At 47.5% G+C, this 16,066-nt stretch overlaps 1 protein-coding gene across 1 annotated transcript in view; it reads left to right on the forward strand.

Annotated features, from left to right (window-relative positions):
• PTPRT (protein tyrosine phosphatase receptor type T) overlaps nucleotides 1-16,066 on the forward strand; it is a 1,128,529-nt gene that overhangs the window by 399,871 nt on the left and 712,592 nt on the right. The window contains exon 6 of the mRNA XM_073880268.1: nucleotides 11,387-11,561. Coding sequence (XP_073736369.1) covers nucleotides 11,387-11,561 — 175 coding nt within the window. The remainder of the gene's footprint in view (nucleotides 1-11,386; nucleotides 11,562-16,066) is intronic.

A 16,066-nucleotide genomic window follows, 5' to 3' on the forward strand; every position in this document is an offset into this window, starting at 1 on the left:
TGTGTTCAGTATATTTTTTATCAAAAATAAACAAGAATGCATATTTATGCACAAATATACCCATATTTATATAAATAGTATTATATGTTAATGCTATCAGACACATATCAGGGACACTTAGTAATTGACTGTGATGGTAGATTATGTATGCTTTGTGTTTTCACCTTTTCTGTTTCATCCAAATACTTTGAAATGAATATAGGTAACTAATAGAAAAAAACCGCGAGGCCCAGCAGACTTAGAAGCAGCCCCCCCCCCCCCCCCCCCCTCCCCCCCCCCCCCCCCCCCACAAAACCCCTTCCCCCGGGGGGGGGGGGTCAGAAATATTCTGTATGTGGCACCTGGTCTTTATGGAAGACTGTGGCTCACGGTGTCAGCTCCACTGCAGGGCTTATTTCCAGGCGTCCCTACAAAGCATTTGCTTCCCTATGGCTTTGTACAACAAATGACATTTGACGCGTCACAGAAATGAGGCCGTGAGTCTAAGCACTTGGCACAGATCTCAGTAGGGACAGCATATGTGTTTCAACAAATCACACGCATCGGACCGGGAGCGGACCCTAATCTGGCAGGAAAAGGCTCTTGCCCTGTGAGCGCATCAGCTCCACAGCAGTCACACCAGGGCTGACGAGATAAGCAGACAGGTCAGTCCTTTCTGCAGCCGATGTTTCCGGTCAGCCTGGTTCCCTGCTCTCTGTAGGGCTGCCGCTGGCTCAGGGCTGTGCATGTGCTGGACCCGGCTCCTACCTCTTGCCTACATCTGTACCAGGTGTCCCTTCCGTGCGGGTAATAACACATTGATGGCTTGGTTACACATAGGATGGACTTGATTCTCATCGCCAGGCTTTCAGAGAGTTGCTACTTTTAGCCCTCTTTGTAGATGAGACTAAGTCTTGGAGGGGGCTAGTGAGCCCCACAGGCCAGAGCCCCGTAGGTCTTGAGCGGTGGAGGCAGGATTGGAATGTCTGTCTCACATTCTTCTGTCCTGAGCGTCCTACCATGGTCACCTCGTAGACCTGACACTTAGGTCACCATGCCAGACTTTCCTTCCCTACAGGTGGCTTCCTATTAAAAAATTTTTATTTAGCACATATTTATACACCGTTAATTCACACTGTACTAGATTTGTGTTTCTTAAATTTACAAAGAAAAATCAACAAAAATACCCTTGGAATTTTTTTTTTCCAAATTGCTCCCGTCCAGTTGCCTTCTTACTTCTCCCCTTCTTAGCCACATTTCCTAAACGTGATGTCTACACTTGAAGTATGGCTCTCTTCAGCTCCCCACTCCCTTCCCAGAAGTGGCCCTTGTGCAGGTCACTGGTGATTTTCTTGTTGCTAAAGCCAATGGTGGTGATGGTGATGGTTCCTTATATATTTCTGTGTTTGATGATGCTGACCGCCCCTCCTTGGAGATCTTCCTGCTCTCTTGGTTCCATGAAATAATCTACTCATAACCATGAAAGGTCTGAGTGTTTACCTTCTTTGCAGGCCGTTAGCCTGCACAGATTCATAGATGCTGGCAGAAGATGTGAGACTCATGGGTCAGAGACAAAGGACTTCATTCGTCACCACACAGCAGGCAGCATGACCTTCATGTTTGGGACAGTTCCTGCCCTCCACCCCTGCCCCCAGCCAAGTCCAGTGAGAATGATGTGAGGGTGGATCTGGGCCAGGTTTGCTTACAGTGGGGAACCCTGTGCTTAGGAATCCCCAACTTTTTATTGTTAGCTTTATTGAGATATAATTTATAAAGCATAAAGCTTAGCAAGTCTAGAATTCAGTGCCTTTTAGTGTATTTGCAGTCATGGCCCCATCATCACATGCTTTGTCTTTCCTTCTTTTCACCTGTAGGTACCTTAGATCAAAAAACAGCTCCTTCAGGCAACCCGGGGGATGAAAAACTTGCTGGGCTGTGGATCTACAGAAGGTTGCTTTCTCCCCAGTTTCTCTGTACCTGATACATGGACCCCTCCTCCCTCATCCTTTGTAGCACGTCTCTGAGGACTGTAGCCAACTCACACCTGGAAATTTCTCTTCACACACTTATTCTTTCCTCCTTCATTTCCTAATGCCCTTTCCTGGGGGTCTTCCCTTAGCCCACCCTCAGTTTATGCACTTCAGGATTTGATCTCTGCTCCTCCCAGCCTCAGTGCCTGGGAGCTGGGGGAAGAGTGGTGAGCGAGGCGCACCTGCTTTGTGTCCTCATGGGGCTTACCTTCTGACAGCTGACACAGATATTAGGCAACTGAGACAGAGTTCAATATTTCAGCACATATGTGACCAGGCTACCAGGGGAAGAGAAGGGTTTTTCGGGAGATGCTCTACGAGTATCTATCTGAGATGTGCCCTTGGAGGAAGTGGCCTTTGATTGGAGTTCTGAGGGGGAACCTGGAAATTGCCAAAGGAGATGGTGCCACACAGGGAAGTGGCACGTGTGCTGACCCTTCACCACCTGCTCACCCTCTTTGCTCAGGGCTTCCCACTCCCTATGGGGCTTAATCCAGGACCCTCCTGACTCTGCAGGAACTCTGATCCCTGGTATCAACCCCAAATGAGCAGTCAGCCATGCATGCAGGGGGCCCTTGGGAGGGCTTCAGCACAGCTAATCAAAAATGATTTATGTCCACTTCTATTTCTTTTAACTTTTAATAAAAAATAATCAAAAGCTATTCTTTAGAGACTACCAGAGAGGTACAAATATGGTCTTAAGAGAATCAGTGAGTCAGGCTTTAGTGACTTTTCAAATGTCATGCCATTGAAGAAGTAGGACTTGAAGTGAAAAGAATATTCATTTACAAACGAACTGTGAGAATTTCACCTGAATATTTTCTAGCCAGGAAAGAAGGCTTCCAGGATTCTGTATTAGAGCATCTTGTGTGAAACAGGCATCCTGTCTGTAGCACAGCCTTTTCCTTTTATTAAAGAGAGTACTGTTTCCACTTTGACCAATCACAAATCAATTACAAACCTGCATGCTCTCTCTGAAATAATAATAATAATGACAGTCATTTTTGCAGGCTATGTCTTATCTCTCCGTGAAGGGAATAATGCCCTGACATAGGAGCGGAGGGGAGGGGGCATTGCAGAACGGCAAGGCCATTAGAGCTGCAGCTGTAATAGGGTATCGTGAAAACAGCAGACTCTGCGTGGCATCAGGTGCTTTTCTGGCTTCCTCTCTAGGTAGTTCCTGAGGATAGGTCTTGCCTGGGGCTGGAAGGATGCGTGTGTGCTCGGGCCAGAAATGTTCAAGTGTGGTTATTGGCAGCCCCTTTTCTTGCAAAGAGTGACTCTCAAATGACGTAAAAAAAAAAAGTGGCTAAGGAAAGGTGGAATTCGAGTTGTTTTAAAAGAGTCAAGCTGATGAAAGGGGAGAAAGAAAAACGAGAGATTTCTAAGGATGCTGTTGCCACGATTGGAGAGGCAGGAGTATAAAATGGGATCAAGCAAGACCACCGCTTAGGTTACACAGTGCCTTCATTCAGTTGAGAACGTGTGTCCCCCCCGCCCCCTCCCGGATGGGTGAATTGGACAAAGGTTCACCTTCTGGGCAGATGCATCCTCATGGACTTAGAGCTTGGCAAGCAGACAAAGCCTCTGGGCAAAGCAGATAACCTTCTTCCAGTGGGCTCCATCAGCCAGTGGGTCTGGACTCTGGTTTGCCAGGACAGTTCGAGCTGGCTCTGAATGACGCACCAGTGGCTGGGCATTTCTGGTGCAGTGACCAGTTGCTCAACTACAGGAAGTGGTCTGGATTTAAGGAATGTTTCCATCCATGTATTCTGTGGTATGGTTTGACTCCTTACTTTCCATTGAGGGACTTAAGACAGCAGTAACCTTTACGTCTTGGAAACCTAGGACAAAGTGAGCAGTGTCAGCATCACTTGGTAACTTGTTAGAAATGCAGATTATCTAGCCTTGCCCCTGACTACTGAATCACCCTCCAGGTGATTCCAGTCTCTGCTGACTTTTGAGAACCACTGTTTTAGATTCATGAAGTTGGGTTAAGAAAACCTCACCTGAACCTAATAGCCTGTCAGGTATGCCATTGCTTAATAATGTACTCAGAGAGTCTGTTAGCCAAGAATGTGGGAAGATACTTGGGCAATGCGTCTTCACGTAGATACTTCTGACTTAGAGACCACTGAGGTTTCCAGAAAGCTAGGCATCTGGACTTCTGTCACAGCATTTCCCAAACTGTTTTCTCTGGAGCCATCATTTCCTGCAAGATGGCAGTTGGTGTTCTTTGAATAAGCAAAGTAAGTTTCTGGAACACTGCACGCTCTACCCTCCCCTCACAGAGTCCTGGTGTAACTGTGCATGGTCCTATAGGGATGGCAATTGGGCAATGGGATAAGGCCTCAGTCTCTGGAATCAGATCACCTGGGTCCACATGCTAATTCCGTCACTCAGCAAAGTCAGACAAGGACTTGCTACTGCCCATGTGGTTGGTTCTGACTCACTGAGTCAGAATCTGCCTTTTTTTAAAAATTTTTAAAAAATTTTTATTGTTATGTTAATCACCATACATTACATCATTTGTTTTGGTGCAGTGTTCCATGATTCATTGTTTGTGCATAACACCCAGTGCTCCATGCAGAACGTGCCCTCCTCAATACCCATCACCAGGCTGACCCATCCCCCTCCCCCGTCCCCTCTAGAACCCTCAGTCTGTTTTTCAGAGTCCATCGTCTCTCCTGGTTTGTGCTTGACCTATTTCTATCTCAGTTTCCTCATTTTTAAAACAGGAGTAGTAATAGGGCTTCTCTCATGCTTTATGGTGCATGAGAAGCACCTGGAGGGTTTGTTAAGACAAAACTGGACTGGCTCTATCCCTCGAGTTCCTGATTTAATAGGGTTAGGGTGGGGCCAGAGATTTTGCATTTCTAACGGGTTCCCCAGGGGATGCTCCTGTGGTGGGTGTGCAGACCACACTTTGAGAACCAGTGTTCTGGATCATTCTAAGAGCACAGTTGACTCTGTGCCGGCCCTGTTGTCCTCCACGAAGCATGCTACTTTAATACCCAACTTTATACTTGACCCTTTTTGCCATTTTGTTGGAATTTTAGCCCAGCCTGTAAATTCCTCTGGGCAGAAATTACACCTTCCACACTCCATACTTTTTCATTTTGTGTTTCGTTGAATAATGAGGACATTTCCAGTGTTGTTAATAATAGAATAGGGAAGGGGAAAAACTCAGATTGCCAACCCCAATAAACAGTGTCTACAAATGGATATCAGCCCTGGGATTCTCTTTAAAATTTGCATTTCCAGTAGCTTTTCAGGTGATGCTGATGGTCCAGGAAGCCCTCCCCCCTGCAAAGCACTTTCATAGAGATTTTTAAAGGATTAAGTGAATTCTGTCATGTAAGCCAGTTAACACAGTGCCTGGCATAGGCTACGTACTCAAAAATGTTAATGTGACTTTTACCTAATAAATGCTCAGACAAATCCTGTTAGGTTGAACGAAATATTTATCAAACTCACTTAGTTGTGGAACTCTTTACTCATGGGAGATATATTGACTTTTGGGGGAAGCAGTGTGTTACTGCAGGGGTGCTCAAGCTTTCCCATGTAGCGAGTGTTCAGTGGAGTCCGTTCCCAGCTTGGTCCCTGCCTCCCACATTTTTGAACAGGTTCAGGAGCAGGCTACTGGCATATCTCAAAGCAGTGGCTCGTGGGACTTCAGGAGACCCCGGAGGAGGAGGCGGCAGAGACAGGAAAGTGCTAGGTAGAATGGATGCTATCGGTGTCCTGGACAGTGTCCTTTCTGAGCCGGTGCCCCCAACCCTAAGGCAGTGTGCGGTTGGCTGCTAGAGGCTCACAGCCCCCCCTTCTCCACAGAACTGCTTTGGGGCAAATGGGAACAGTTTCCTTCTTTCCCCACCTGGCAGGCCATGGCCAGTGACTGGCTGACATGGGGTACCAGTGCGGGCTCCTTGCCTCAAGCTGGGGTCAGCTCTGGTACACTTGAGGCTCTCGAGGTCCTGTGGAGTCAGGCTGAAGCTGGACCGTTTTGACGACATCCTTCCTCAGTGGCTCCTTTGCTCCCTGTCCTGCATCCCCTTTCTCCAGTGGGCACTTGGTAGGTCACCGTGTCTCAGACTCTGCTTCTGGGGAGCCTGGCTCTATCAGTGCCCACTGGGAAGTTTATCCAATTTGCCCCGGACACAGAGGGGCTAGAAGATGACTCCATTTTAGAATAATGGATGTAGGTCTGAAAGAAGAAAGGAAGTATGCCCGAGATTTCAGAGGAAGGATATACTTACATCTGAAACGTGATAGGCACCAAAAGAAGATCTCCAGCATGTGGGAGTGGTGACTCGGGGGCCTGCTAGATTCTTCCCCAGGCTTCCATATACATCATCCGTGCCATGCTTCTGTTGGGCTTTTTCCAGGACTTTGACTTCTCTTAGCTTTTCTGCTCCTTTTTCCTCGCATCCTAGCATTTGTATCCCCAAGCATGTACGTGGCACCTGGCGTCTTGGGAGGATTTACTCTTCCACCTTGTCTCTGGGCTGCAGTCCATTTCGGGCTCCCGACACCCTGCCCGCTCCACCCCTCCTTATGCCCACTCAGACCCGCTCAGTTGCCTGTGAACCTGGAATTCCTGGGTCTGTTCCTGCTTGATGAAACCTCCCCTTGCATTTTCCTTCCTGCCTGTGTCTGGGGCTGAGACCATGGTTGGAACTTGTGCTGCTTACACAGTCCTTCTGGTTAAATCCCTTCACGTTGCTATGGCATTCTGGTCGCTGAGCCTGTCACTGTGCCTGGTCTTCTAGAATCTCTCCTGATCTTGGTTCCTCGGTTGCTGCTCATTTGCCTTGACCTTCATCACCTACTTGCCCTTTCGTCTGAGCTCATCTCTCTAACTTAACCTTCATTTCTCCTTGCCGGTGGTCCATCGCAGTGCCATTTCTTATCATGGCTGTGGGCTCTCCACGTTCCTGTCCTGCTCTTGCCTGCTCCCAATATGACAAGTGTGATTATCCAAAGACCTATTTTCCAGAGATTTTATAAGACAACCTGCAATTTCCTATCCTTCAGTGGGAGAAAGCTTGGTGGTTCAGGAACTAAAGAGAAAAATGTGAATGGTTCAGGGGATGCATTACTCCTCTGTGTTTTTGCTGGAATGTGACATCATTAAGAAGAAAAGCAAATAATACTGGAAGTCACATCAAAATAAAATTTTTTAAAGATTTTATTTATTTGATAGCACACAAGCAGGGGGAGTGTCAGGCAGAGGGAGAGGGAGAAGCAGGCTCCCCAGCTGAGCAGGGAGCCTGATGCAGGACTCAATCCCAGGACCCTGGGATCATGACCTGAGCCGAAGGCAGACACTTAACCGACTGAGCCCCCCAGGCACCCAAAAAAATTTAAACTAAAGATGAAAAAATGAATGTTTTGCACTTAATTGGCTCTTTGCTGTTTGTTAGTTTCTTATGGCTGATGTAACAAATTAGACTTAGTGGCTTAAAACAACACAAATTTATTACGTTGCGGTGGTAGAGATCAGAGGTCAGAAATGAATCTTACAGGGTTAGATGGAGGTGTTGGCCAGGCTGCATTCCTTCTAGAGGCTCTAGCGGAGAATATGCTCCCTTACCTTTCTCAGCTTCTGGAAGCTGTCTGCATTCTTTGGTTCTGGTTCCTTTCTCCATCTTCAAGCCACCTGTCACATCACTTTGACCTCTGCTTCTGTCACCACATGTCCTGTCTCTGACTCTGACCCTCCTCTGTCTTTCTCATATGAGGCCCGTTGTGATTACATTGAGCCCACCTGCATCATCTAGGATCCTCTCCAAATCTCCAGATCCTGAGCCTAATCAGCATCTTCAAAGTCCCTTTCACCATAGAAGGTGACATATTCCCAGGTTCCAGGGATTAGCATATGGACATTGTCGGGGGGGGAGCATTATCCCTACCCCACTTTTCATGGTTAATTTCGTGGTTGATTTGGAGAGCTCAGTTCACACCAGGATACGCCGTCATGGGCTCAGTGCTCTGGACACTTTCTCATTTATGCATCACGAGAACTTCATAAAGTGGGCACCAGTATCACATCCATTAATGGTGTAAGGAAACCAAAGCTGAGAGAAATGGAATCAGGGCCCAAGGCTGCACATATTGGGCATTTGTGTGCTTTTGTTTTATTATCATTCCCTGTCCCATGTTTCCCTAGCTCCTGCCCTGGCCTCTCTCAAGTATCTAGCCTCCTGGGAGCTCAGCTGTGACCACTGGGGGACCAGCCACATCCAGGAGAGAGGTTGTCTGGGCTTTGGGAGCAGTTGCAGATGAGGCGTTTTGAGCACAGTATTTTTTTTCTGCCTAGATTTTTACATGCTTCTTTATCCTTAACATCTAATATTTTTGTGAAGTAAAATGCGTACCTCAATTGTTGTGGTTTTCTTAAATTTTGTCAAGTGAATGGTAGGCCATTTCAGTCTAAGGGTTTGGGTCTTGTTTTCATCCAGGCAAGTGAGCTGATGTGACTTAGGACAGGATTTGTGTTCCATTCCCTAAGCTCCCATCTTTAGGCGTACCAAATACTTGTCTGATCTCTGTTTTCTTCCTCAATTTGCCTCCCTCCTCTCCTTTTATTGGTGCCTTCTTGGAAATCTGGGTTATTTTCTAACGTCTCCCCCCACCCCTGCCTCCAGCTGTCAGTGCTCTTCTGCAGTGTTGAGTCTGCCGTTCACTTCTAGCACCATTTTGAATCCTGCAAATGGTGCCCTTGTTTGTTTCCTGTAATTCTTTTGAGGTTTATTTTCTTTCTTAGTACTTTTCCTTCTCCACTCACCTCTTAGATGATGGTCTGTAGAGTTCATGTGCTGGCTTCATGCTTGGTGTCTTCCTTTTTATCTCCCAAATAAATTTATTGGCTGTTCAAAGCATTGGAGGTCTGAGGAAAAGCCTTGTGTCTGAGGAACTGTCTGGCTGGGACGTCCGGCATTTTTGCTTCCTCTACCTGTCTTTCCTTTTTTGGAGGGGGGGGGTGCGATCCTCAGCTAAGAAATTGGTGGTGCGTAGGTAGCTCTTGGCCACTCTCTTCTCCACATGTGGGAATGAGTGTGCTAGAGGAGGTGTGGGGTGGGGAGTAGTTACCCCACATTAGAGCACCACATGGTATCTTTGGGCAAAGTCCTGATGCCTGGTGGCCTGCATTCAAATCCCAGCTCTGCCACTTCCAAGCTGTACAAGCCTGGGCAGGCAGATCACTTCTCTGAGCTTCAGCTTCCTTGTATATACAATGGAGATAAGAAGTGGGCCCCCCTCACAGATTTTTGTGGGGAATTAATGAAGAAGGAATGTAAAACACTTAGCCCACAGTAGTGCTTAGTCACTGTCAACTTAAGAAAGATCAAAATCTTTATGATGTTATAAAAAATCAGGTTAGAAAATACCCAGCCAGAGCCTCAACGCTCCCTTCCCAGGTGTGAAAGGGACTGCTCAGCAGTGAGGAGAAAATGGGCTTGTTTTGGTGACCCATCTCTTCTGAGACCTTTCTGTGCCTTCAGCCAACTTTTCCTCAGATCAGGTCACATTCCTGGCATTTGCCAGAATTTCCTCTACTTCCTGACTGCATATTTTGGGAGAGGGGATCGTGTCTGGGGTCGTCAGTTCTCAGAGTCTGAGCGAGTTGTACCATCTCTTGCAAAAACGTATCCGAGCATGAGGCAGGTGGTGGGCAGTTTCCGCCCCAGTGACTTCTCCCTTCAGTTCCCTTGCATTGATCTTGTGCCGTCCTGTTGCAGAGTTTCTGGAATGGGAAGGGGTGATGGTTGCCCCTCCTCTTGCCATGCTTTTAAGTCTGGTATTTCCTTTAGTTCCTTTATTCTTTTCAAGTATAAAAGCAGTGTTTGAGGCAGAAAGTCTAGAGAATGCCAAAAAGTAAAAAGAGGAAAGCCAGCCCCTCCAATCTCCCTGTCCAGTCTGGAGCAAGTCACACAGAGGCCTAGGTTTCCCCATGTTTCTTGGCTGTTTGCTCCCGGCCCTCCCTGCTGTTCCATCTCATTGGCCTGGGACAGCTGAGCCCTGGAGCCCTGCCCCGTCCCATGTCCCAGGCCTGACCCATCGCTAATGGGAGCGTGGATGGGTGGAAGCAGGTCATGTGTGTGCTGGAGGTGTTTACTGTGGACAGGAAGGGATGAAGATCGCATCGTGGAAGTTTCCAGTTGTGGAGAAGCTCCTAAATCCTCAAGTTTCCCGAAATCCAACTAGGTAATTAAAGCACTCAATTTTACTTTCGGAAACGAAATAAAGGCAGTGAGGATAGGGTCTCAGTGAAAAGATGCTTGACCCGAAGTTGGAAAAGCTGGATAAGGGACTTCCTTGCTCTGCATATTTACTCAGCCACACTGACATTTGGATTCTGCTAAGAAGAGCAGCAGTAATACCTCAAACAAGGCTGGGAGGATTAAAAAGGAGATTCAGGGTCTGGCTCATAGAAGGTGCTTAATAGTCACTCAGGTTGCATCCTCAGGCATGTACCTTACCAGTTGTCATTGCTTGCTGCTGCTACAGAAGGGGCTCATTCAGACTCAGACTATCACACCTGAGATTCAGCACAGTATAGATGAAAACGCTTGTGCATTCACCTTGATTCTAGAATTGTTTACCAAGTTGGGAAATTGGGCACAGTGCTGGAGATGAAAAGGGGCTAAAGGATGCCCTCGGAGAGCTCCGAGTCTAGTCTAAAGGGGGAAACGTGTAGGCAAAAAAGCAAACAAACAAAAACCCCGAAACCACAACAAGACCAGTAGAGAGTAAATAGCTTCTAGAAGGTGGTGTGACAGGCGAACTTACCGGAGATGGCGATGTGCTGAGCATGAGGTTTTAGGGGTGAGGGACTGACCCCAGGCAGACGGGAGGTCCCAGGCTGAGGAAAAAGGAGAGGTGCTGGGAAACCACCATCCACACCACGCCTGGAGACAGACGGGTCCCTCAGGGCCTGTGGGTGGGGTATCAGGGCGCCAGCCATGGGCTGAGGGCCAGGCTGTTTATTGTCACTTCATGGGTTATGTTTTCAGTAGCCTATCTGAGTCTCTCTCTGGGGGAACCTTGTGGGTTCTGTGTAAGAGATGAAGGAAGATGGGAGGAGGGCTCAGGGCCAAATGCCAGCCTCAAGCTCAGGCCAAGCAGGGAACCAAGGTGTCGGGAGGAGGCCCGTGCCCTCTCTTCTTACCATCAGGCACTGCCCTCCAGAATCAGCTCGCTAGCAAAGTTTATACTTGAGTCAGATCACTTGGAAAAGCCAGCCGTGGATACTCCTTATGGAAAGCCATGGCCCCAGGGATGTGGGGACAGGTGGAGCTTCCGAGTGGGGAGTCCCTGGGGGCCGTAAGGTGATGTGATTTCTCCTCCCCCTCCCTCCCTCTGTCCTGCAGCAATGGAACGGCAGGGACACAGCCCTCATGGTCACTCGCGTGGTCAACCACAGACGCTTCTCAGCCACGGTCAGTGTGGCCGACACCGCCCATCGGAGTGTGAGCAAGTACCGCTGTGTGATCCGTTCTGACGGCGGTTCCGGTGTGTCCAACTATGCTGAGCTGATTGTGAAAGGTGAGTGGCCCCTCCCACAGGGCTGATCCCACGGGCTGCCTCGGCCCCACCCTCAGAGGGTGGGAGGAATCCAGGTGCCCCTTCTCATCTCAGTGGAAAGACACACCCTTTCCAGTCCCCTACTCCCACCCTGCAGAGAAAGGGGCAGAGTTACTGTAAAATCATGCATATTGCATTGTTATTCAACAAGTTGAGTCTTATTATAGGGTCCACCTGTGGGAGCCTCTGGGGTATACAACATGGAAGGCATCTCCAGGTTTGGCTTTATTTTGCATTTAAACTTTGAACCAACGTCCTTGTGTTTTGGTGGTGGTCTTCTGCCGTGTTCGGAGAGTGTACAATTGTTTCTGAGGGATTTTTTTTTTTTTTAACTGAAAACGCGATTTGATGACAATTTTTTGAAGGATTTTTAAAATCCCCCCCCCCCCCCCAGCCCACTGGCTTTGATTCAATTCTTTCCAGTTTTCTTGTTCTTGTTCACCTTGAGGTATTGTCAACATGCTTTACATTAAAATATGCACATTGTTGTTGCCTTTTCTGCTCCTTCCAAGGGCTGGATATCCCATTTAGTTTTGAAAGTCTAGATAATCTCTGTTGTCATGCTTAATGGTTGTATACTGTTTCATCAAGCAAGTCCCCCCATTTCTTAAAATCTCCCTATTTGTAGTCATTTAGGTAATTCCAGGTGTTTTTGGTTTTTGTTTTATCTTTCCTCTGCATCAATTAACACCTCAATGGAGTTCTTCCAAAGAGAATATTTTTATTCTATTGAACCAAATTATTTCCTTGGATAAATTCCCTAGGCGTAGAGTTGGTAGGCCAAAGAATACCAGCATCTTTATGGATTTTTCTTTGTGTTGCAATATTGCTTTTGCAAAAAAAAAAAAAAATGGGTTTGACAGTTTACACTGGAAAATTGCAGTGTATGGATGTACTCATTTTCTAGCGTTATGTTCACCGATTAAAATTTTAACATAGCATTACTTTAGTGAATGAAATAATGAAGCTATTCCTCCTATGTTAGCTGTGGAATGACACCTGGTGTGTATGAAGGTGAAAACATGGATCGACGCCCCCTCCCCCCCTTTCCCCGGAAGTCTCCTGAGTCGGTTTCCTTGGTCAAAGGGTTGCTGTGAGGGCCTTGACCTCTAGTTGCTGGCCCCTTAACCTCTAGTTGGTAGCCCTGCCTGAACCTAGACTGGGAGCTGTAACCTTTTTTTTTTAATTTTATTTTATTATGTTGTGTTAATTACCATACATTACATCATTAGTTTTTGATGTAGTGTTCCATGATTCATTGTTTATGCATAACACCCAGTGCTCCACGCAGAACGTGCCCTCTTGAATACCCATCACCAGGCTAACCCATCCCCCTACCCCCCTCCCCTCTAGAACCCTCAGTTTGTTTCTCAGAGTCCATAGTCTCTCATGGTTCATCTCCCCCTCCGATTTCCCCCCCTTCATTTTTCCCTTCCGACTATCTTTTTTTTTTTAACATATAATTTGTTTCAGAGGTACAGGTCTGTGATTCATCAGTCTTACACAATTCACAGCACTCACTGTATGTAGCACATAACCTTCCCCAGTGTCCATCACCCAGACACCCCATCCCTCCCACCCCCCACCATCAAAAAAAATGAAATCTTGCCATTTGCAATGACGTGGATGGAACTAGAGGGTATGATGCTAAGCGAAATAAGTCAATCAGAGAAGGACATGTATCATATGACCTCACTGATACGAGGAATTCTTCATCTCAGGAAACAAACTGAGGGTTGCTGGGGTGGTGGGGGGTGGGAGCTTTAGTCTGAGATTCTCCCTCCTGGGTTGTCCTGACTCTAGATGGATATTCACATGGCTGACCGTTTGTCATCAGTCAGGTCTTAGCTTGAATGTCGTCATGCCATCTCCTTCAAGGGGATATCCCCAGCCCCCACCCCAGCTAGATGCTTTCTATCAGGTCACCTTGTCCCTTGTTCAACATAGCACTGCACTTCAAAATTACATTTTTCCTTTATTCGTGTGTGTTCTTGGTAATTTTCCATCTTGTCCTTTAGAACACGAGCACTGTGAGAATAGGGGCATTGTTTGGTTTGGTTCATGTTGTACAAGTCCACCCAGGCTTAGCCGAGTGCTTGGCATGCGTCCCAAGCACGCCCACATATGAAACCACCGGCGTTTAGCTGTTTGGTCCTGTGCGGTTGGTCATTTCATAAGGCTGAACCTTAAAATACTTGTTGAATGATGGATGAGTGAATGAATTATTAGCCTCAGGAGGAACTCATTTCATCTCCATAATACCATGAACACTTAAGCTGAAGATCAACAAATTAAGCAGTCATGAACAAAACAACCAATAGGGAAAAAAAAAAACCCATCTTAAAATCGTTTACATTGAGAGCCATTAATATGTAAAAGAAACCATCATTTCCATTGCATTAGGCTCATATATTTGCTTTTTTGGGGCCGTTAGATTGACTTCTGTGATGAAGCAGCCTTTTGCAGGCCTCTCAGGCACTCAGTGAATCTGTGATTTCCAGAGCTGCCCCCTCTGGCAGTTCATCGTACCTCTTCCGTGGTAGCCTCACACACTGGAGTGGGAACCCACCAGAGGTTGGACTGTATCCCCTCACTCCCTCCGCGGGCTCACCCGCAGCTTGCAGGTGCCCGGCGTGAGGCTGGTAAGGAGATAACGGGATGAGTGACTGTGGCCACTGCCGGAGTGCTCTGATCTTTCCACACAGACCAGTGGAACCAGAAAGCTGGGTTTATTCTTCCTTTACATCCCTTGTTGAGGAGGAGGAGGTGTGGGATGCCAAATCCGGAGGGCTTTGAGGCCGAGGATGCCATTTCCATGGGGAAGCATCATTGCCTTTGTTTGGAGGGGTGGCCAGGGTTTATTGGGACAGTGGTTTATCCTTTGTGGGCTCTGCACCCTGGGCTGGGGTTCGGGCTGGGGGGAGCAGTACACTGGCCACGTGCAGCCTTGTTGGCACCTGGTATCATGATGTTATAAACAGTGTTGAAAGGGTCCAGACTGCATGCAAAGCTCATGACAAATCTCTGGACCTGTTGCTAAATTGCTCTCCACGTCTCTGGAATGGAGTATTTACTACCTTCTAGGTTCCCAAAGAAATGAATTTAACCCTTTTTACACACACACACACACACACACACACACACACACCCATAGCTAGTGGTAACCAAGCCAAATAAGAAAATGAAAGGCAGGGGATGCCCAGAGCAGCAGGAATCAGTGGAATCCTCATCAGAGGAGGCCTGTCGCCCTGGATGTCTGGCCAGGAGCCCATGGGAAGGCAGCAAACCAGAGCATGTGGGGGAAAGTGTCTTATGAAGAATGACTCATTGGCCCCTTAGAGCTCCTTGCCATGACTTAGCAGGACGGTCAGATACTTTAGTACTGAAATATTTGCACTTGTTAAAAAAAAAAACAACAAGGAATAAACATAAATCTTCCTTCTTTCAGGAAATGGAGGAAATTTGGAAGAACAAAACGAAAGTGTTCTCAAGGGCTAAGTCTTCTCCCAGGGGATGGTGCTGCTGTTCAAATTGAGTTTCTTACTCCTGGTTTACACATCACACAGGTCGATGTGGGCTGGGGGGCAGGCAGCTGACCTGAGCATGTCACAGAAGGAAAACCACCCCTGGGCAGGTTTTTCCCCAGATTTTCTTCACTTCATTCCAATTCAGAGACAGGAAAGAACTCTAGAGCCCCGATATGTGGGTTTAAATCCTGGCCCCATCTCGTCGCAGCTCTGTGACCTTGAACATCAAACCTCTTCCAGCATCAACTGGCTCATCTGGAAATGGGAATATAGGATTCCATACCTCAGAGTGGTGTGTGTCCAGAGGATTCAAGAAGACAGTGTGTGTAGAGTTTCTTAGAGCAGTGCTTGGCCCATTGCCCTAGAAGCGTTTGTTAAAAAAATAACTTGCCGAGGTTGGTGTAATTTCCCAGGTAAGGAGGTTAAGAGATGGTGAAGGGCTTGGGTGGTGGTCCTCCCCTGCAGAGGGCCACTGGTGGTCTCTCCCCATACAGTCCTGTGCCAAGCATAGGGAAAGGGAGGGTGGAAATATAAAAGTGGGTGTTGACCTGTGGGCTTGGGAAGTTTGTGTCATGGGGTCCATGCTAGGCCAGGCTCCCTGTGTCCCCTCCTCTATCCACCACTGGTGAGCCAGGAAATCTGGGAACTAAGGAGAAGTTAGCTGGTCCTTCTGGGGCTCCGCCATCTGACCACATGGCCTCATCCATTCAGAACGCGGGCATACTGGGGCTGGGAGGTCACAGGGCATCAGGAGCTGGATAGGGGCCCCTCTGACGGTATCCATAGCCGGTGCTTGCACCACGTCGAGCAATGTCTCTCTCTCAGTCTGTGTGTTTATGGCTGGCTGGCTTATGGTTCATGTGCTATCCTGGGATTGTGAGCATCTGGGCTTTAGAAGATGCCATGTAATTTGAGTGTAGGTAATATCAAATTCTCGGG

The sequence above is a fragment of the Callorhinus ursinus genome, unplaced genomic scaffold (genome assembly GCF_003265705.2).
Source record: "Callorhinus ursinus isolate GAN/ISIS: 27379988/994484 unplaced genomic scaffold, GSC_fseal_2.0 scaffold38, whole genome shotgun sequence".
Taxonomy (NCBI): domain Eukaryota; kingdom Metazoa; phylum Chordata; class Mammalia; order Carnivora; family Otariidae; genus Callorhinus; species Callorhinus ursinus.